The following is a 19,930-nucleotide window of genomic DNA, read 5'->3' as shown; positions in this document are numbered from 1 at the left end:
ACCACCATTTAGGTAAAATCTATTGAGGTGCATCCATTAGCGTAACATTACCTAAATGGAATTTGATTGTTCCGAGCAGATAGAGTAGTTGAAGATTAGAGGGATGAAGTTGGTGTACGGGAAAAAAGCAGAGTAAAGTGTCAAGGAACTTTACGACGTGTTTAAGGGTTAAAAGTTTAGGAGTATCCGAGCACTCCCTGGAGTTTAGGCCATCTGTTCTACTACCGTAATCAGTGATCTATTGGAGCATGATAAATAGGAGGTGACTACATAGTCAGTTTGAGGATCCTTTAGAACTTCCTTGAGTATAGGTCATGGGATCTACCAACGTACTGGTGGTCTCTAAGAGCTTTATGACTAAGGTTGATACTCACACAACCACAGGTAGATATGATCTTTCAAGTGGTGAGTTTGACGATTCTTCACGGATTTCCAAGAACTCCATTGAGTAAAAATCACCAAAGCTACGAGAGCTACTAGTTGTGTCTACAAAATTTATGAATGTGGTTTATACTCACACAGCCCCAGGCATGTATGCAACTATGTGCTGTCAAGTGGTGATTTCATTGTTAGTTTGAAGATTTTAATGAACTTGCTTGAGTGTAGGTCATTGGATCTGCTAACGTATTGTCTCTAAGAGTTTTGCGACTAAGGCTCATTCACACATAGCCTCAAGTATCTATGATTTATTAAGGGTTATCTTTCTATAGTTGTCTTTTCGATCATGTTAAATTATAAGCGGGGTGATACTATTCCATTCGACGTTTCAACCTTTGATTTGAATCTTCTCTAGGGAGGTTATAGGGATTGTATCGTCAGTTGCTTGGCATATGGCTGACGGGTTTGGTGAATTTAAGCTTGTGTTGGCTTTTTGTGGGTAGATGATGAGGTTGTAGTTTACAATAATTTGTTTTACCACTACTGCGCTGAACACTAACATGGCATCTAGTCACTCTGATATATTAAGTTTTGAGCTCGATGATTCATTAAGGGTCTCCAAGAACTCCATTGATTAAAGGTCATTGAATCAACGAGAGCAACTAGTTGCGTTTAAGAGCATTCTCAATGAAACCCACACAGTCTCAGGCATCTATGTTATATCAAGTGGTAGCCCCTAAAATCGCATCGATGCCCTGAAATGTATTGAAAAGCTATGAAACGCCTCTGGAAGTTCCCGGAAACCTCCGTGAAACTCACTATAGAGGGTCAGAGGTCCCTGAAATGCCCTGAAACGCATCGAAACGCTTTGAAACACCTTGAAACGCTTCGAAACGCCTCTGAAATTCCCTATGAAACCTTCGTGAAACTTACCTGAGAAGCCCCCCAAAACCTCTTTAAAATCTCCAGAAATCCTTCTGACGTTTCCCCCTTTACATCTGAAAGTATTGCCCCCCTCCCCTTTGCATCTGCAAACCACGTGCCCTTTTCAAACTTCTTTATAACCTTGAAATCCATTTAGGTAATGAATCCATTTTATATTATATTTTATTTGTGTTTCCCAAATCAATCACTTTAAAGGAGGTTTTGTTTAATAGGTACTTAGTCAAAACTCGTTAACTACATACCTACTTTGATATAAGAAATGCATACAATTTTAAATTATTTTTGGCCAGCTCGATTCCTCCAGTACTCCCTAATGTGGCGTCATCATCCCACCAGTAAATGATTCTATTATACTCTATATTGGTTTTCCTTCTTGCGAAAGGAGTTTTGTAGGTGCAATTGCCAACCAGCCAGCAGTCCAACTGGGAGACAGACGACGTTCCCCGCAAGAGCCGAGCCAGTCGATGATGCCGGGACACTCATCAATCTGTTGTCCGGCGAAACTTGCACCAGAAATAGCATCACATTTCGGGAAGCTTTTTGTCCCTGATTTTTGTAGCAACAATCTCCACCACGCTTTGTCTCTCCGGTCGCGTTTGGTCATTGTTGGAGCCCTACCCCAAGACAGTGAGGGGAGCTCCGTGGGGAACACGGTCGTTGAACAACATGTGGGGTGTGAGACCGTGATGGAAGACAGACGTTTCGAGAGCAGAATGCGGTAGCAATTGATAGTGATCATTTCTCCCCGGATTTCCTTTTTATTATTGAGCCGGTCGTTCGACGTCGTCTGGTCAAGCTGCCAGTACCTAGCGGTTGTCTGGAAGATGTACAATCGGTGACATCAATTTTGTATTTTTGGGGGTGAAGTTTGTTATTCATCTTCCCGAGTAGCGTATATTTGCATGACAAAGCATTGGTGAAGGTTTGGTTCGACTAACTGGACATTTGTACGTGTTGTCTCGTAATACAAGTACGCAAACTTCTGAAGTCATAAATGTGACTATATATCTGCCGAAATCGATAAGTGTCACAGTCGTGTATCTTTCATTATGTTCTGGAAGAAATAATGAATGATTTAGCAGAGCAGTACGTATTCAATGTCTATTTACTGTTTGCATAACAGTTGAATTTCAAACTTTTTGATGTTGATATTATTGATATTACTTTTTATTGCACTCAATTTGTTATTTTTATTCACAACAAACCTTTACAGAATAACTTTAAAAACAAGTTCCCAACAATAAAGGCATAACAACAACTCTTGATACGAAGTACGTCGACCCGCATGCATTTAGTGTGGAGTCCATATCCTCTGAACACGTGGCTGCTTTTGCTACGCACTACTCATCGAGTGGAAAAGCACATCGGGATCCTGAAATGGGCACATCTGCTCACGGTAGGTAGTTCTGGTTTTTGTTTGTTTACTTTGCCCTTTTCTGGTGACGTCGGGTATGCGTCCCAGTACCGCATAAATGAATAGTTGCCATTTTTTCTTAAATCAGTTGATATATACATTGTTGCAATTACGCGACTGATATAGTATACTACCAACCGGCCCGAGCGACGTGATTGGAATCGGGGTCGTGCTGCATTACCCAATTGGTAGTTTCAAAATTCCCGGTAAAACTTCAGCAACATAAACAACACCGATCCATTTTTTGAAGCTGGTTTACTCAGTTACCACTGAGTACCGCCAACCGACACTCTGGGGGAAGATGGATCGGTACCCTTGCCGAATTCCATTCTTAACAAAAGAGAGATAAATTGACCACCAAGCAGTAGCAATTGACCGAGATGATTGCACAATAATGACGAAATTTATTTTATTTCTTTGGAACCAAGTGTGGTTTACAGGCGGATGATTCCGTGTCAGTTTGGCAATAAGAAGTGGAGATGGTTTTTTGATTTGGTGGTTATTTGAGATTGCGGATATCATGATCGGGCGAGGTTATCGACTTCTCTTCAGAAAGTTATTGCTTTGCTTCGGGCATTTTTTTTTTATTATCGTACAAATTGTGCCGAAGGTTCTCAGATTTTCATGAAACTTTTTCCGCAGGCAGGGCTCATGGATATATGAACAAAAAAAATTGAGGAAAATTCAGGGTCGCCTATTTTCCCGGAAAACTCAGGTGGAATTTTTTTGTTTTCCCCTGACACTACTTACTTTGAAAAATCATAACTCAAGAACGAAGCATCGTAGAAACAAAGTTTTTTAGAAAATGAAAGCAAATTTTCTCAGAAATCAAAAAAAAAAAAATTTGAACTGGAAAAAGTTTCCCACAAAATTTTCCACAGTTGAGAAAATTCGTAAAGAAAAGCCGGAAAAACTATGCCCGAACTCGTGAAAAAATTTCGAAACAATATTTTTGAGAAGGTTATTTCATAAGCTCTAATCGCTGAAATTTTTGGAATGCACATTTTTTTCGTTTTTGAGTTATGGCCAATCTTGTTGAAAAATGTCGAAATGTGCCATAAAAGCCTTTTCTTTGAAAAATCATAACTCAAGAACGAAGCATCGTAGAAACAAAGTGTTGTAATGAAAATGAAAGCAAATTTTCTCAGGAATCCAAAAAATATGAAGTGGAAAAAGTTTTCCACAAAATTTTCCACCGTTGAGATAATTCATAAAGAAAAGCCGGAAAAACTATGTCCGAACTCGTGGAAATTTTTCAAAAAAATTGTTTTGGGAATGTAATTTTATATGCTTCGATCGCTGAAATTTTTGGAATGTACTTTTTTCTCGTTACTGAGTTATGGTCAATAATGTGAAAATGACCATGTAAGCCTAAATTATATGGTCATTTTTCACAAAATTTGCCATATCTCAGGAACGAAAATTAAGTGCATTCCAAAAATTTCAGCGATCAAAGCTTATGAAATAACCTTCTCAAAAATATATATTTTTTTTTTAAATTTTCCACGAGTTCGGACATAGTTTTTCCGGCTTTTCTTTTATTTCTGAGAAAATTTGCTTTCATTTTCTTAAAAAAACTTTGTTTCTACGATGCTTCGTTCTTTAGTTATGATTTTTCAAAGAAAAGGCTTTTATGGCACATTTGGACATTTTCCAACAAAATTGGCCATAACCCAAAAACGAAAAAAAGTGCATTCCAAAAATTTCAGCGATTAAAGCTAATGAAATAACCTTCTCAAAAATATTTTTTCGAAAATTTTCCTCGAGTTCGGGCATAGTTTTTCCGTCTTTTCTTTACAAATTTTCTCAACTGTGGAAAATTTTATGGGAAACTTTTTCCAGTTCATATTTTTTTTTATTTCTGAGAAAATTTGCTTTCATTTTCTAAAAAAAAACTTTGTTTCTACGATGCTTCGTTCTTGAGTTATGATTTTTCAAAGTAAGTAGTGTCAGGGGAAAACAAAAATCTTCCATCTAAGTTTTCCGGGAAAATAGGCGACCCTGAATTTTCCTCATTTTTTTTTTTGTTCATATATCCATAAGCCCTGCCTGTGGAAAAAGTTTCATGAAAATCTGAGACCCTTCGGCCCAAACTCGTACGGTGATAAAAAAAATCCCCTTCAGGGAAAACAAAATGAACATTCAAGTTGCTGCACAGTAATTATTCGCCTTGAAGAAAAGCAAATTTATCTAAGAAAAAGTTTTGGCCACTCGAAGGGAAATATTTTCTCAAAAAAAAATATATATATATCAAAACACCTACACTGGAATGAATTTAATAGTATTCTGAACGACAAACGTGTTGTTGAATTTAAAAGCATAACATTTTGTTAAATATACCATGAAACCTGTGAAACCTACTGGAAAACAGTTCGTTTGATCCCGTTTCTCATAGTAATTTGACTGCAAAATTAACAACTCATTGTTTTTAAAATACTCACTTAGCACCAGCACATTTGATAGTAAAATTTGCTATCATTTACGACCATGATAACAAAATTAGTGATGTAGGTATGTAACACTCTCAATTCTATCATGCTTGTAGTAGAGTTAAATATGTTGTACCTATAAAATTTAGTTGTAGTTATTTTATAGTTGATTATACTGATTCGTAGTCAGGTTTACGTTCACATGCAAATTATTGTTTTGTTTACGCAGCCTGAAACACCTTTTTCGGATATTTTTTTTTTGAAAATTTATTGTTCAGAATGTTAGAACTAAGACTAACTAAGACTAAGACGCAGCGAAGTCATCATTTTATCAACAAGCATATACAAGGGAAACCAAAAGTTCATTGAAGGTAAGCCAACATTTTCGATAAACACCATGTTTATTTTATACTCGCTTGCTGATGTGCAGTTTTACACGCTGATATGAACTGATCCAGAACCACGACGGTGTCAAAAGTATTTTTTTCCATTTGAAGATCGTCCGAGCTGATTCAGGGGTTTCCAATTCCTTACGGTAAGTTCAAATTAATCCTTAATTAAGTTGGCTCCAGTTTCTTACCAGGGGTTGTGTTATTTTCAGGATTGTTAAATGGTGGAAGTGAATAGCTCCCTGAAATTACCGGTGTATGGATATGGGAGGGTTCCATTGCTCACAACCTGAAGAAAGAAACCTGAGACCTGAGAAAGAAACTGGACTGTTGTTTTTTTTCAGAAAATCATACGAATCTTCTTAAAAAAACTTTCACAGGACTTTTTCAGGATTTTACTAAGTAAATATTTAGAAATTCTTACGAGGGTTCCTGCAGCGGTTGCTCTGAAGCGTTTTATTGAGCGATCACTCGAGGGTTACAGGTTTAACAAAAGTTGATTAATTATGCATGATGGTGTATGTTTAAAGCTGTTTACGCAGATGAATGATATTCTATTTAACTTGATATACAGCCTTTTATGTATTGCTGATTATAGAGGTTGAACAAGCCATACTTCAGACCACTATTCAGCTGTCATAGTGTTGAGCCACTGACACTATTAACCAGCCAATGTTGGGCTAATACTCTCACTGCTCAGCATTCATTTTTATTTGTGGTTTTAGAGCAGATCGTGAGTTAGAGCTAATGATTTACGGATACGGATACAACGACGGTATAAAATTGGTGCTAGAATAGAGCTTGATAAAATAAGCAGTAATGGAGGACCCCCAATAATTGGAATTGGAAGAATTGGGAAAAAAATACGTACTCAATATTTTTCAGAATGTCGCAAAAAAAAAAACAAGGAATCGACCCATAAATTCATGAATGACACGACTTTCACCAGTCTTACTCAAAAAAGTGTTTAGCTGACGGAAAGTTATTATTTAGCTTCCTATTCATATCCAGTGAAATTGGTATACTAGACAGGCACGCTGGACGTGCACTACGCAGGGTTAAAAAAAACAACTAGATGATCAACTAACACCGAAAATTTGAAATTTTTTGATGCTCTTTACAAAAAATTATTGATGATGGTGAACCTAGGCGTGTTAGTGGAATACCTGTAAGTAGAAGGAAATTGAGTAAATACTGTTCCTTTTAATTCCAACTATGTGTTTGCATTCTATGACAGATACGTATTTCGTGTCGAGTCAAGTACGAGACACTGAAGACGACCTTACAGTTGTGGTCGAAATACGTACCTGTTGGAATTAAAAGGAACAGTATTTAACTCGATTCTCTTCAACTTAAAAAGTTACTGTTTGGCGATTTTTTTTTTTTTTGAAAAGCTAAAATTATGACTGTCCCAATCATTTTGCTTATCCCCTGTACAATTCTTTTAAATTTCCAAATTTAATGTCTACTGTCGTTTATTCAAATTTGTTATTCTCTCCAATTCTACTTTCTGTGGTAAATCTTTAAAAATTTCAAAATAAAATTGCAATGATCATGAATTCACTTTTCCGCTTTACCTTTCGTGATTTGCACTCGCCTCAAATCGCTCTGTACTCTATAGCATTACATTCTGGCAGTTTTTACCGGTACTCACCCAGAATTTTTATGGCATACGCAATAATTTTCGTGACCCAAAGGGTCTCAATCACAAATCAATTAAGCATTTAGCGCATATTATTACGCTCCATTATATGCTGATAAACGACCAACATGCTTGGAAGGCACAAGTGAACAGGTAGTGATTTTCGACATAAAACATTCTTCAATGATGCACGTTTGGTTATGTGACGAAAAGAGTCCTCAAGCAATGCAACATTAGAGTGGATCATGTCAGAATGGGAGGGAACATTGAAACACAACTGGCAGAAGCGGCTTCACGTTTTCACCGCTCAGAACTGGTCTTAAAAATAAACCAATAGCAAATTATGTATAACTTGGAATCATCATTTCAACGTTTCATCATCCACGTTCAAATACATTTAAATTTGCACCACCCTGGTGCAACATGCAACCTCGCGAGCCGTTTGTTGCAAGTGAGCAGAAAAGAGAGCAAAAAGGCCTCCTGAAACTCGCTCAAAGGCTAAAGTTGCACGTCGGTCAACACATCATCGATTCAATAGCATTCAGCACAGTAGTGGCATTCCTCGCTGACCGAGAACTGGAGGCACGACTTATGCTCATACGTAAAGTAAGTAGCTCGTCGATCGAAGATGGCCCCAGGCGTTGCGTCGTTGCGTTGTTGCAACGATGTCGTCGTCGACGACGTCGTCATTCGTCGCATCTGGTGAAGTTCCCTCTGTAATTACGGTAATTGTTTAATATCTGGGTGTTCAGCGACCATGTGCCTTCCTTTCCGTCTCTGCGAGTGAGTGAGCTTGTGCGGGGTGTCCCCAACTGCTGCGAGGGTTGAATCAGATCTGATGCGATGCGACTCCCCCAGCCACGGATGCCCAGCCGAGGGGGGTCGTCGTGCGTAAGGATAATCGAATTTTATGCTTTCGATTCGTCGTCGTCGTCGTCGCCATCGTCGTCGTCGTTTCGCTTTCTTCGATCGATGGTTTATTTTAATAATAAATCATTTAAATTTTTCGATAATTTTACGACTTTTGCCACTTTTTTGAAATTCCTTGCATAAATTATCGTGCTTCTGGGTCTTCTCGTGGAGTGCTGCGTTGCGCACACGGCAACAACGCTAGGGCCTCAGGGCTAGAATTCAGATTTCACCACACCATTCTGCATCGAATGGGTTGGTTTTATAGGAAGAAATTTATGCTTATCAAGCCGAGTGGAGCAACCAAAAGAATGTCCCATTGAAAGTTGAAAATTAAAAATGAAAGAATATCTTACAGAATAATGCATTCACCTAATAAATTAAAATAGGAATGCTCGTTTTCAAAATGGGGTCATTCATGAAGTATGTTGTAGCGACCGGCTGTCGGCTCCATCAAGTTAAACGATTTCATCTCACACCACATTACGAGTGAAGATGAAGGGTGTAGGATGAAGTATAAATAATGTAGGATGAAGAAGGGTGAAGGATGAAGGATGTATGATGATGATGATGATGAAGAATAAAGGATGAAAGATGAAGGATGTAAGATGAACAATAAAAAAATGAGGATGAAGAATGTAGGATAAGGGATGAAGTAAGGAGAATGATTAATAAAGAATAAAGGATATATTAGGCTGATACAAATTTAATTTTGACTTTTTGTCTCCCCCCCCCCCCCCTTCAAAATTTTTTGGCTGGATTTTGCATTTTGAGGGGGCAGATAAAAAATTATTTATCAAAATATCGGACTTTGGTGAAAATTCTTTAACAAATCCGATGAGTCTTAAATATTTTTCAAAATAAATGCTTTATTATTTTTATCCCCCCCCCCTCGACCCGTCAAAGAGTGGTGGGACAAAAAGTAAAATAAATATTTGTAACCGTCTTATGTAAGATAAAAGATGAAGGATAAAGAATGAAGGATGTAAGATGAATGATGAAGGACAAATGATTTAGGACAAGAGTGTAGGATGAAGGAAAAAGGATAAACGATAAATGATAAAGGATAACGGATATAGGATGAAATAAGAAGGACCAAGGATGATGAAGTATAAAAGATAAAGGATGAGAGGTGAAGGATAAGTATGAAGGATGAAGAATGTAGGGTTAAGGATGAAGGATAAAGTATGCAGGAAGAATACACCTTGCAAAGGAAGAGAACTGCAGCGCCATTCTCGAGAAATACGAAAGCTCTCTTTTGGTAGATCTTTCATAAACGGATCCCGCAAAGGTCTCGGCGTGCCTTCTGACGCATGAACGTAAAGTGATCGAAAGGTGGAAGCAGCACATCGACGAACATCTGAATGGCGAGGAAAACATAGACACAGGAGATCAAGGCGGTGAAGGCACACAAGATCAAGGCGGCACTGTACAGTTTTTCAGGATGAGCGAAGTTAGGCATGCCATCCACCAGTTCATTTATTTTTTATTTTTTTTTATTTGTCGTCTTTAGTTAGAAAAACTACACAGACCGATACTTAATCCTATTCTTAAACTCTATTCTACTAACATTAAAATCAAATTCGTCATAGACAGCATTAAATAATTCACAAGACCTGTCCAGAGGATTATTACGTCCATAATCAGTTCTATGTCCGGGAATCCACAAAAGGCTAGCAACGCGGAGTTGTCGGTTGGGTGCACGGAAACTGATTCTTTGGAGCAAGCAGCTACAGTCGATGCGGTTGGTCAGCATGTCAAAAATAAACATTCTCCGCAGGAAAATTTGTCGTTCCGTTAGAGTCTGCAGTCCAATTAGAGCGCATCTGTGTTCGTACGGTGGTAGGTTTCGGGCATCAATCCAGGGCAGTCGGCGTAATGCAAATCGGACGAACCGTTTCTGAACATTTTCGATTCGTAGTTCATGAACACCGCGATACGGGGCCCAGATTTGAACTCCATATTCAAGGCCGCTGCGAACCAGCGAACAATACAATTCTTTTAGGGCGTAGATGTCATCGAAATCAGCGGTATTACGGCGCAAGAAGCCAAGCATTGAATTGGCCTTCGCAATGGTCTTGTAAATGTGCTCATTAAACTTCAGTTTGCTATCTAGAGTTATTCCAAGGTCCTTAATGGAGTAAACTCTCTGCAGCATCGCAGAGTCCATCGAGTACTCAAACCGTATCGGTTCATGCTTTCGGGTGTAGGTGATGACTTTGCATTTTGATGGATTTGTCTGCATTCCATTCATTCGACACCACGATGTCAATCTGTCAATATCAGACTGAAGAGCACAGCAATCCAGCACTGATTTGACTATGCGATAAATTTTTAGGTCATCAGCATACAACAGCTTGCAGGAACACAAAAGGTCACACACGTCATTTATAAATAGAATGAAAATTAGAGGCCCTAAGAGGCTTCCTTGTGGTACACCCGAAGGAATATCAAAAACGTCGGATCTGGTATTGCGGATCTTGATAAAGGCCTTTCTGGAGGACATATACGAATCAATCCAGGTGACTATCCATGAGGGAAGCCCTAGTCGGCTCAGCTTTGCGACGGCGAGATCGTGTGGAACCTTGTCAAAAGCCTTGGAGAAGTCAACATAAATAGTATCAACTTGATGCCGCTTCTCGATGGTGTTGGTAGCGGTGCTGGTGAATGCCATTAAGTTCGATATGGTCGAGCGTTTTTTCACGAATCCATGCTGAAAGTTCGATATTGCAGGTTGAACTACTGGGTACACCAAGTCATGTAGTAGACCTTCCAAAACTTTGGCCAAGCAGTTCAGAATCGAGATTGGGCGGTAGTTATCAACCACATGAATATTTCCAGACTTGAAAATCGGTGTAATGGACGCGAGTTTCCAGGCATCTGGAAAAATACCTTCCTTAAGCGAACGGTTGAAAACAAACATGACGGGCGAGGCCAATGATGCTGCGCAGGTTTTAACGAAAGATGGCGGTATACGGTCTGGTCCAGGTCCTTTCGAAGCATCGACTGCACAGAGTGCTTTGTATACAGTATCCAGGCTGAAATCGGACTGTGGCAAACGGATGTTGTAACTAGGTAGCTGGTCGATATACTGCTGCGACGGAAGAGTTTTACTGGGCTCAAATACGCTTTTAAAGAAATCAGCAAAAAGTTTAGCGGAAGCAGCATCGGTGGACGAACTCTGATCACCATAGGTCAAATCTGCTGGAATGCCTGCGGATAGTTTACGAGCAATTACATACGACCAAAAAGACGACGGATTTTCTTTGAGATCAGCTTGGAGATTACCCACATATTCCTGAAACTGAACTTCACATAGGCTTTCGTATTCAGCTTCTGCAATTTGAACAGCATACTTGTTTTCTGGAGAACGGCAGCGAAAATATCGTTTTCGTGCCTTACGCAGATGGTTACGCAAGTTGCGCAGTTGCGGAGTCCACCACGGTTGTTTGAAAACTGTCGTAGGTCTGCGGGTTTTCAGAGGAACAGTCGCATCTATTACTTGATAAATGTTATAAAAAGCGGATACGGCTGCATCAACAGTTGGCAGATCGAGTAGCTGCGACCAATCCAACGCATCCAATCTCGCGTTCACGAGGTCGAAATCACACCTTGCAAAGTTATACTCACTGCGGGTTGAATTGGACGAAGATGAAAGTTTAGCAGTCAAATCTTAACACCAGCGGCTTATGATGCGGGTCGACTTTCAGCATAGCAGACGGCGATTCAAATAGTATCATGGAGTCCGCGTCGCTCACAAGAACAAGGTCGAGTAGCTTGCCGTTCACGTTGACCAGATCGTTGATTTGTTTGAGCCCTTTAGAGAGCAAAGACTCAACTACGGCTAGTTCTTGGTCGGTAGACGCGTTGATTGGCAAGAACCCATTCACATCCTTATCAAAATCCCAGACTAGATCAGGCAAGTTGTAATCGCCGATGACGATTATCGTATCGCAAGGAGCTGCCATGTCAAGAAGCTGTTGTACGGATTCAGCGTGCTTGGTATACTTGTCAGGATGGCTTACAGGACGGATATAGACGGAACAGACGAAAATGGAATGATATGAGAGCATTATTTCCACGGCAGTTTGCTCGAGGCTCTCACAGTCTACTAGACGAACAGCTTTACAGTTGAGTTCCGATTTTACAGCAATTAACACGCCGCCGCCACGCCGAAGCTGACTAGTTCGAGGATTACGGTCACAGCGGTAAATAGTGTAGTTACTTGCCAGTTCAGCATTCTCAATATCAGCGTGAAGCCACGTCTCGGTGAACACTATAACGTCAAAATCACAGGAAGACAATTTAAGAAGAAGCGTGCTTGTTTTGGTCCTCAAACCCCGGACGTTTTGGTAGTATACGGTCAATTGTTCACGAGGTTGAGCGGGATTAGACTGAGGTGGCAGCATATTGAAGGCACTGATTGAATCAACTGCGGTGGGCTCTACGAGCTGAGCACCGGACCCGAATCTACACTCGGCATCGGCTTCCAAAAATTCTGTGGCCTTCGTCCTTCCTCCTCGATGAATTCTCGAAATTCAATCCCTTGAGGCCACGACATAGGATCCATGGCTTTTGTTTCCAATTCACGGCTGACTCCTACCTTGAATGAAATAAAAGATAGGGTCGACAGAGACCGGCCTCTCGGTATCAACGACTTAACGGCAACTTCATCAGTATGGAGGCAATCTTTAACGAGTTTCACTACGTCAGTCTCAGAAACTTCGGGTGATATTTTGCTAAGATATACCCAAAATTGGTCTACAGGTCTATCCACACGAGTAGCTGCAACGTTGGCTATGGATGGACCAGCACCACGCAGAATTTTTGACGGTTGGTCGGATGTCGAAGCTTCGTCGTCACGCCTTCTTTTCGGTGGGTTTTGATTATTAAAGTTTAAGAAGCGAGGATGAGGAGATAGCACCGCTGGAGATAACATGTTGAACCCTCCTTTGATCTCCTGTCTGATTTCGGCAATCAGGCTGCCTTTTATCTCACTCTTCATGTCCTCGATCAGCTTCTGGTAAGTATCGTTGACTTCGATGGTTGCAGCATTCATCGATGATAGAGCATTTTTAAAACGCGCATTGCCCATTATTTCACGGCAGCCAGGACACATCCAGAAGTAAGCGGGCTTTCCCAAAGCTTCATTGTACAACTCTTCTGATACGTTCGCACAACTGAAGTGGAAAGTTGCCTTGCAGAAACCGCGACAGACAACTTCAGCAGCATTCATACTGCGAGCGCAGCTGTGACAAACTTCAGAACATGCCATGGTGTGATTTAGCTACCCTGTGCTATAACGCCAACGGTGAAGATAATAGAGTTAAGAAACTATAGAGGACGAATGTCGCTGCTGTTCCCTTTGTTCTCGTTCGGAAACATGTCGGGTATCTATCTGTCAAACTGCATACTTTTTCGCTTTGACATTTATAGCCCGGCCTATCTCCGCCAGCAAGAGATGTTTCGGCAGCGACGCCAGCGACATTCGTCCTCTATAGTTTATTAACTCTATTGTGAAGATAGTCTAATGATAACTCAAGCGTTGACCAACAGATGGCGCCACTAGCTCAAACGATGACAGCGAAGTGAAGTTGACTGATCATCAAACAATGTGCGGTTGATTTTTCTCTGATTTCGTTCTACTCACACAAACTCAAACCAAGAAGAGGTGCTGAATCCTTGTTTACCTTTGCGATCCGGGATGAAATGACGGCGTTGATGATTTCCAGCTATGCGAAAATTGAGTCTTGGCGAAGCTCCGGTGGGTTTTTCGGATTACGGAATGAGAAGATCAGAAGAAGCAGGCGTTTTCTATTGGCATGAATTGTACAGGTGAGTTGATATGATCGATATTGAGTACGAAATTGGACTGCGATGCTAGGCGGGAGTACCAGCTGGTGGGCTTGTTTATGTTTGGGCCGAGCGGTACGGTGCACAAAGTTGCGATAGCAGTGCAGGTGGAGAGCGGCGAGGTGGGAGACGGTTTATATTGGGCTATGGCGGAGTGGACGGTTTCTCATACCACACTCAAGCCAGCTCGGAAAATGTAATTTCACTAATCCTACCTGACTGAATGCAGCAAACAATTTGTGTTGCGTTTGGATCGGGCTGTTGCGGGTTCAATGATGTGGCGGAAAACAATTGTGGGTGGTGATTGCGACGAAATTCGACGGAAAACAGATAGCACAAAACAAAAACACAGCTTCTTAACGCAGCAGGGTTGTATCAACTCAGTTCACAAACATCAAAGCAGCTGGTGAGGATAGTATAGCCACAGACAAACAGACGTAACACTTGCGAAATTTCCATCGACCACGCTTTTAACGATCATTTTAAATTTTCATAGTTGTGGCTTTCACAACCAGAGGCGCGCGCATCGTTTTTCTATACGTTTGACGTTTCACACTAGCGCCTTCTGTTGACGATATTGCACAACACAGTGATTTGTGCAACTTTTCCACCAGGTGATGGTAGTGTGAACTGGGCGATGGATTTCCATGAAAATCGTTCAAGGTGTTACGTCTGTTTGTCTGTGGTATAGCAGCTGAGCTCACCAAGATGGGACTGGGCTAATAAATTGTTCATAGCTTTAATTAAAGTATGGATTTTGGAAATCGCTATCGCAATACTTCAACGTTGATGCTACAAGGAACTACAGTTGTGCAAGTTTGGAGGACTGGCATCTAAAACATGTTGCGGATATATATCCGAAATGCGTTGATATTTTATCCAGGCATTGCTCCCAGTATTGCTGGGAATGCTGTCCACGACTCTTTCAGAGCTTCCTCTCTAGATTATTCAAACAATTCTACCAGGGGTTTCTCGACATAACTTCCGGAATTACTGTGATTCTTACCGAGATTCTTTCAGGAATTTCTCTTGAGATTGCTTCAGGGATTTCTCCAGGGATCCCTTCCAAGATTCCTTCATTGATACCTCACAGGATTCTTTTGAGGATATCTTCTGGGTCTCCTTCAGGGATTCCTCCAGGGATTTTACCTGAGCCTCCTTTTAGAATTTCGCCTTGCATCCTTTCCGGGATTCGTTCCGATATTCTGAGTTTCTTGCAGGAACTCCTCCTAAAATTTCTCATGGATTCTTTCAAAGATTTAACCAGGGCTTTCTTCATGGATTCCTTCATTGATTTTTACAGTATTTTTTCCGGAATTCCTAAGCAGTATTTTTCTTGGGATTCCTTCATGGAAATCCTTCCCTGGATTATTTGGAGCGGACCTGGTGTGATGGTTAGAACACTTGACTATCACGCCGAGGACCTGGGATCGAATCCCACTCCCGACAAACTCGCAAAATGTGAGTTCTTCCTTCGGAAGGGAAGTAAAGCGTAGGTCCCGAGATGAACTAGCCTAGGGCTAAAAATCTCGTTAATACAGATAAAAAAAATATATTTCTTTCAAAGATGCCTTTCGGAATTACTTATTAATTTATCCCATAATTCCATGAATTTCAGGGATTTCCACTTGGATTCCTTCAAGAATTAGTCCTAAATTCATTCAGGAGTTTTTCCAGGGTTTTTTTCAGGGTTATTTCAAGGATTCCTTCCAAGATTCTTCAATTCTTTCACGATTTTTGTAAAGATATTTATTGCAGGATTCCTTTCAGGTACAGTGGTGTTTCGGTTTTATCATTAGTATTAGCATTTTTTACTACTCGCCAAATTCACGCTCATGACGGTTTTTGTTTCGTTATTATCACGCTTTTTCTGAAACATTGCGAAATAATATAAAATAGTACAGAACATGAAAATGTAATTGTGAAAGTTCTAAGATTGTTTGAGAAATTTGCCAAGGGATTACTTCAGAAATTCGGCTGGATATTTATATAGCAATTTATCTAGGCATTCGTTTGGAGAATCTATTGGAGATTCCTTTCTAAAATCCACCAAAAATTTCTTCAGAAATTCTTCTAAAAAATCTCTCTAAAAAATCTTTAGGGAATTTGTCCGAGTATTCCGCCAAAAGCTTCCTCACGGAATCTTTCAAAAAAAAATCTTCATGGATTCATTCGGAAATTTCCTTCAGAGATTTTTTTAGAAATTCCTCTTATTCAAAAATTCCACAAAGAATTCTTTCAAATCATCTTACATGATTAACTTCTGAAATTCCTCCATCTTTTTTCAAAAAAAAATATCCATGAATTTGAGCAGTGATTTCTTCAGTAATTCTTTTAAAAATTTGTTCCGAGATTCCTTCAGAAGTTTCTTTAGACATTTATGCAGAAATTTCTCCAGATATTCCCTCAATAAAACTTTGGGCGATGCCTTTTGAAACTATTCCGTACTTTTTCAGTAAATGTTTCAAAAGTTCCTTCAAAAGTTTGCGCTGGGGTTACTTTGGAAATTCTTCCAATAATTTCTCTAGAAATTGCACTAGGGATTCCTCCAGAAGTTTCACAAAGAGTTGGTTGTTTATAAAAATTGTGTATGAGTATCTGCAGAAATAGCTTCAAGGATTCTTTGTGAAAATACTTCAGAGTTTTATCTTATCTTATTTTCTAAAAATCCTACGGATATTCCTTTAATGATTCTCTCAAACGATCTTCCAGGATTTTATTCCAAAATTTTCTCCGATGTTTGCTTTAGAAATGGCTCCAGGATTTTTTTTTGGAAATCTGTCAGAAAATCTTCCTGGGAGTTCTAGAGAAAACTATAAGATCCATTGGGGAATTTTCTGCAGGGATTCCTTAGACACTCGTCTAGGAGGATCCTTTACAAATATTTCAGAGGTTTTTTTTTAAAGAAAATCTCCAATAGCTCCCATTAAAAATTCGACTAATAATTTCCTCAAAAATATCTGCAGAATTTCCTTCAGAGATTTTTTTTGTAAACTTCTGCAAGGATTAGTATGAAAAAAAATCTTTCAGAGAGTTTTCAATGATTCATTCATGGACGCTTGCTGAAATTCACCGTAGGATTCATTTGAAAAATCTACCTTTAAAAATCTCCCTGAGATTCTCAAAATAGTCTTTTGAAACTCCTCGTAGATTAACTTAATAAAATCATCCAGAAAATCTAAAAGAAATCCAGTCGAAATTTCTTGAGTAAAAAAAAATACCCTAATTATGCCAAATGAGGGTTAAGAAAGTCTAGATTCACGGATACATAAGGAATCACAAATTCAGAACTTCTTTTAAATTTTCTCAGAAGCTTTCCAAAAAAAATCATCTAAAGAATGCTTTAGAAATTCTACAAGAGAAGGAAAGGAAAGGAAATTCTCAAGATTACTCATCTAGAAATTGCCTCAAGGATTTCTTAAGAAAGTATTAGAAAACCCTCCAAGGATTCCTTCAGAAATGTTTCTACAGATTCTTTCAGAGATTTTTACAAGGATTCATACGGAAAGGCTGGAAGACATTCTTGCAGAGATTACTGCAGAAATTCACAAAGAGATTTCATCTGACGGGTATTCCTCTATGTATTTTCTCAACGTAGCTCGAGGAATTTCTCTATGGATTCCTTCAGGAATTTATAAAAAAAAAATGGAGGGAAAAGAGGTTTTGTTAGGTATTCCACCAGGGTTTTCCAAGTGTTTCTTCAGGTATTCCTCCTGGAATTTCTTTAGGAAATCCATCTATGAGTTCTTTAAAATTTCTGTTTTTTTTTCAGAAAATGTTCCAGACATTTATTTAGAATTTTCTCCGGATTTGTTTAATATTCCTTCTAAAATTTCTTCACCGATACTTTCGGAAATATCTTCAACGACTTTTTCAATATTTCTAGAACAACTTCAGAAATTTCAGCAGGGATTCAACACACGTTCCATGGATTCTTTAAGATGTTGTTCCAGCAGTTCCTTCAGTAATTGGTCAAGCGGGTTCCTTCAGTGATTCCTCCAGAAATTCATCCATGGAAATGTACGTTGAAATCAGGGAACCTTGAATAATTAGCTCTGATTTCACCATGACAGCACTGGAAATAAATTACCAAAAATATAAGGAATACATTACAATTCTTGGTAAGGAAGTCATAAGAAATCTTGAAAGGAATTTGTTAGAAAACTTTGAGAAAAAGTCTGGCGAATGAGCAGTTTGCATACATTCGCCAAAATTGTTGTCATTGCTAAGGGATCTGTAAAAAAAATATCGCCAGGGAATCAGCTCATATACTCCGCTTATCGAGATCATCGATAAAGCGAGAGATTTAAAAAAATGAAGTCAGGAAAGAAAGTATGAGGTTGAGGTAAACATATAAAACTAAGTATATCTTGAGGTATGCTATGGAGCTATTATGGGAGCTCCACTAAACAATTCAATGACATGAAGTGCTTCGCGTGTCATAAGGCTGAAAACCCCTGCCATCATAATACAAACTGCAAGTTTGAAAATGTTTGAATATTAATCATTTTACCATTAAAAAAATGTGCACGAAATCGAGGTAAAATGTACATTGTTAAATACCTACTCTGAATTAGATTCAAAATGAAATTTCCAGTCTAGAATAAGTAATTAATTTTGACCTAAGCAAATTAAGTTTGACCCACGGTGCACACCGAACGCACACCCTATGTAAATAGTAGCATAAGAAATGTAAATAGAGTTAGTTGAAATCGTTACCCCGCCGCGTTTGCACACACAAATAGTTGCTCCCGGTTTTGTATGGTGTCCGAAAGTTCCAATCACGACGATTCATACTTAATTGCACCCGTCCGCTTGTGCAGTACCTAGTGAAGCAGTTTAGGACAATTAGAATTGAATGGGAAGAGCGAAAGAAGTTTAGAATCCGCTGGGAAAATACCCACGATCAAGTGAAGAAAGTAGAGTAGTTAAGTGCTAAACATAAAATCGAAGTACATATAATTTAGGGTCCACTAAATCGAGGTATACCTGTACCTATTCAAATCAGAAAGTTGATAAAATTATTAAATATTAAGGACCAACATTGGAACATTTTTCGGAACATCACCAACGACTTCCTTTTTTTTTGCTGGTTTTTCTACGGTTGAACAGTGAAGCCTGCTGACACCGGTATGCAACGAACGATGGCGGAGTTGGAGAAGCATAACGACACATTTTATATAGGCATACGATTGTAAATAATAAATATCATTGTTTTATTGATTATTATTTAATTTGTTCCTTATTTGCGGTATTATGGTACAAATACAAATTAACAGAACATACTATATGAGCACTAATCCGTATACAGTTATTCTACTATGGAGAACTATAAGTCACTATTTTTATATACATCATACATGTTTCTTTCAAATTAATGGTTAAACTGTTCTCTAGTCTAGTCTAGTCTAGTCTAGTCTAGTCTAGTCTACACATACACAGCCATTCATTGAAAGAATCCTGGAAAATGATGGAATCGACTAATCCATCATTTTTCTTGTCATTATTAATGATTGTAGTACATCGAAGATGCATTACAAGCATTAAAGCGGCCAGGCCTACTGTGCAGCGTTGTCAATTTAACAATAAAAACAATGAGTGGGGACATCTCGTACCAACCGCTCAGTTTATAAAAAAAGGAAAATATGGTAAAAATCGGTGGGGGTGACGAGGCTAAGAAGGTTAATGCCACCCCTTGGTCCTTGGTCCTTCCTGGGATAGAACACAGGTATTTACTCCGTATCATGGCCCTAGTGCCTAGGTTTGAGCGCCTTTACTCGCTCTCTGAAAATAAACTAAAACGTTATTGTCCCCTAACCCCTCAACAATGACCCATTTTTTAAATATAAATTAACAGAATATTAACATACTAAATGTAAAAAAAATATTAAAAAGGATAGACCTCACCGAATTAAATTCTTCAAAACATTGTCCCAACAACACTCAAAGATGTTATGAGTATTCCCCTCGT

The 19,930-nt window shown here is 39.1% G+C and overlaps 2 protein-coding genes across 2 annotated transcripts; both read right to left on the bottom strand.

Annotated features, from left to right (window-relative positions):
- Positions 1-9,921: 9,921 nt before the first annotated feature.
- Positions 9,922-12,515, bottom strand: LOC134290967 (uncharacterized). The gene is made up of 5 exons (XM_062858202.1): positions 11,785-12,515; positions 11,509-11,735; positions 10,617-11,319; positions 10,144-10,379; positions 9,922-10,079 (listed from the first exon to the last, which is right to left on the bottom strand). Exons 1-5 carry the CDS (start codon positions 12,513-12,515, stop codon positions 9,922-9,924), a joined length of 2,055 nt encoding a protein of 684 aa, XP_062714186.1.
- A 35-nt stretch (positions 12,516-12,550) lies between these two features.
- LOC134290966 (uncharacterized) lies at positions 12,551-13,381 on the bottom strand. Its single transcript, XM_062858201.1, has one exon. It carries the CDS (start codon positions 13,379-13,381, stop codon positions 12,551-12,553), a length of 831 nt encoding a protein of 276 aa, XP_062714185.1.
- Between the last annotated feature and the right edge of the window lie 6,549 nt (positions 13,382-19,930).

The sequence above is a fragment of the Aedes albopictus genome, chromosome 3 (assembly GCF_035046485.1).
Source record: "Aedes albopictus strain Foshan chromosome 3, AalbF5, whole genome shotgun sequence".
NCBI lineage: Eukaryota > Metazoa > Arthropoda > Insecta > Diptera > Culicidae > Aedes > Aedes albopictus.
This window is presented reverse-complemented; position numbering and strand designations above follow the sequence as displayed.

Coding starts and splice junctions, on each gene's coding strand:
- LOC134290967 (XM_062858202.1), bottom strand. CDS start 12,515: ATGCTGCCACCTCAGTCTAATCCCGCTCAACCTCGTGAACAATTGACC. Junction 11,736..11,784: donor CCGCATCATAAGCCGCTGGT/GTTAAGATTTGA, acceptor TTCAACCCGCAG/TGAGTATAACTTTGCAAGGT. Junction 11,320..11,508: donor CAACTTGCGTAACCATCTGC/GTAAGGCACGAA, acceptor AACTATCCGCAG/GCATTCCAGCAGATTTGACC.
- LOC134290966 (XM_062858201.1), bottom strand. CDS start 13,381: ATGGCATGTTCTGAAGTTTGTCACAGCTGCGCTCGCAGTATGAATGCT.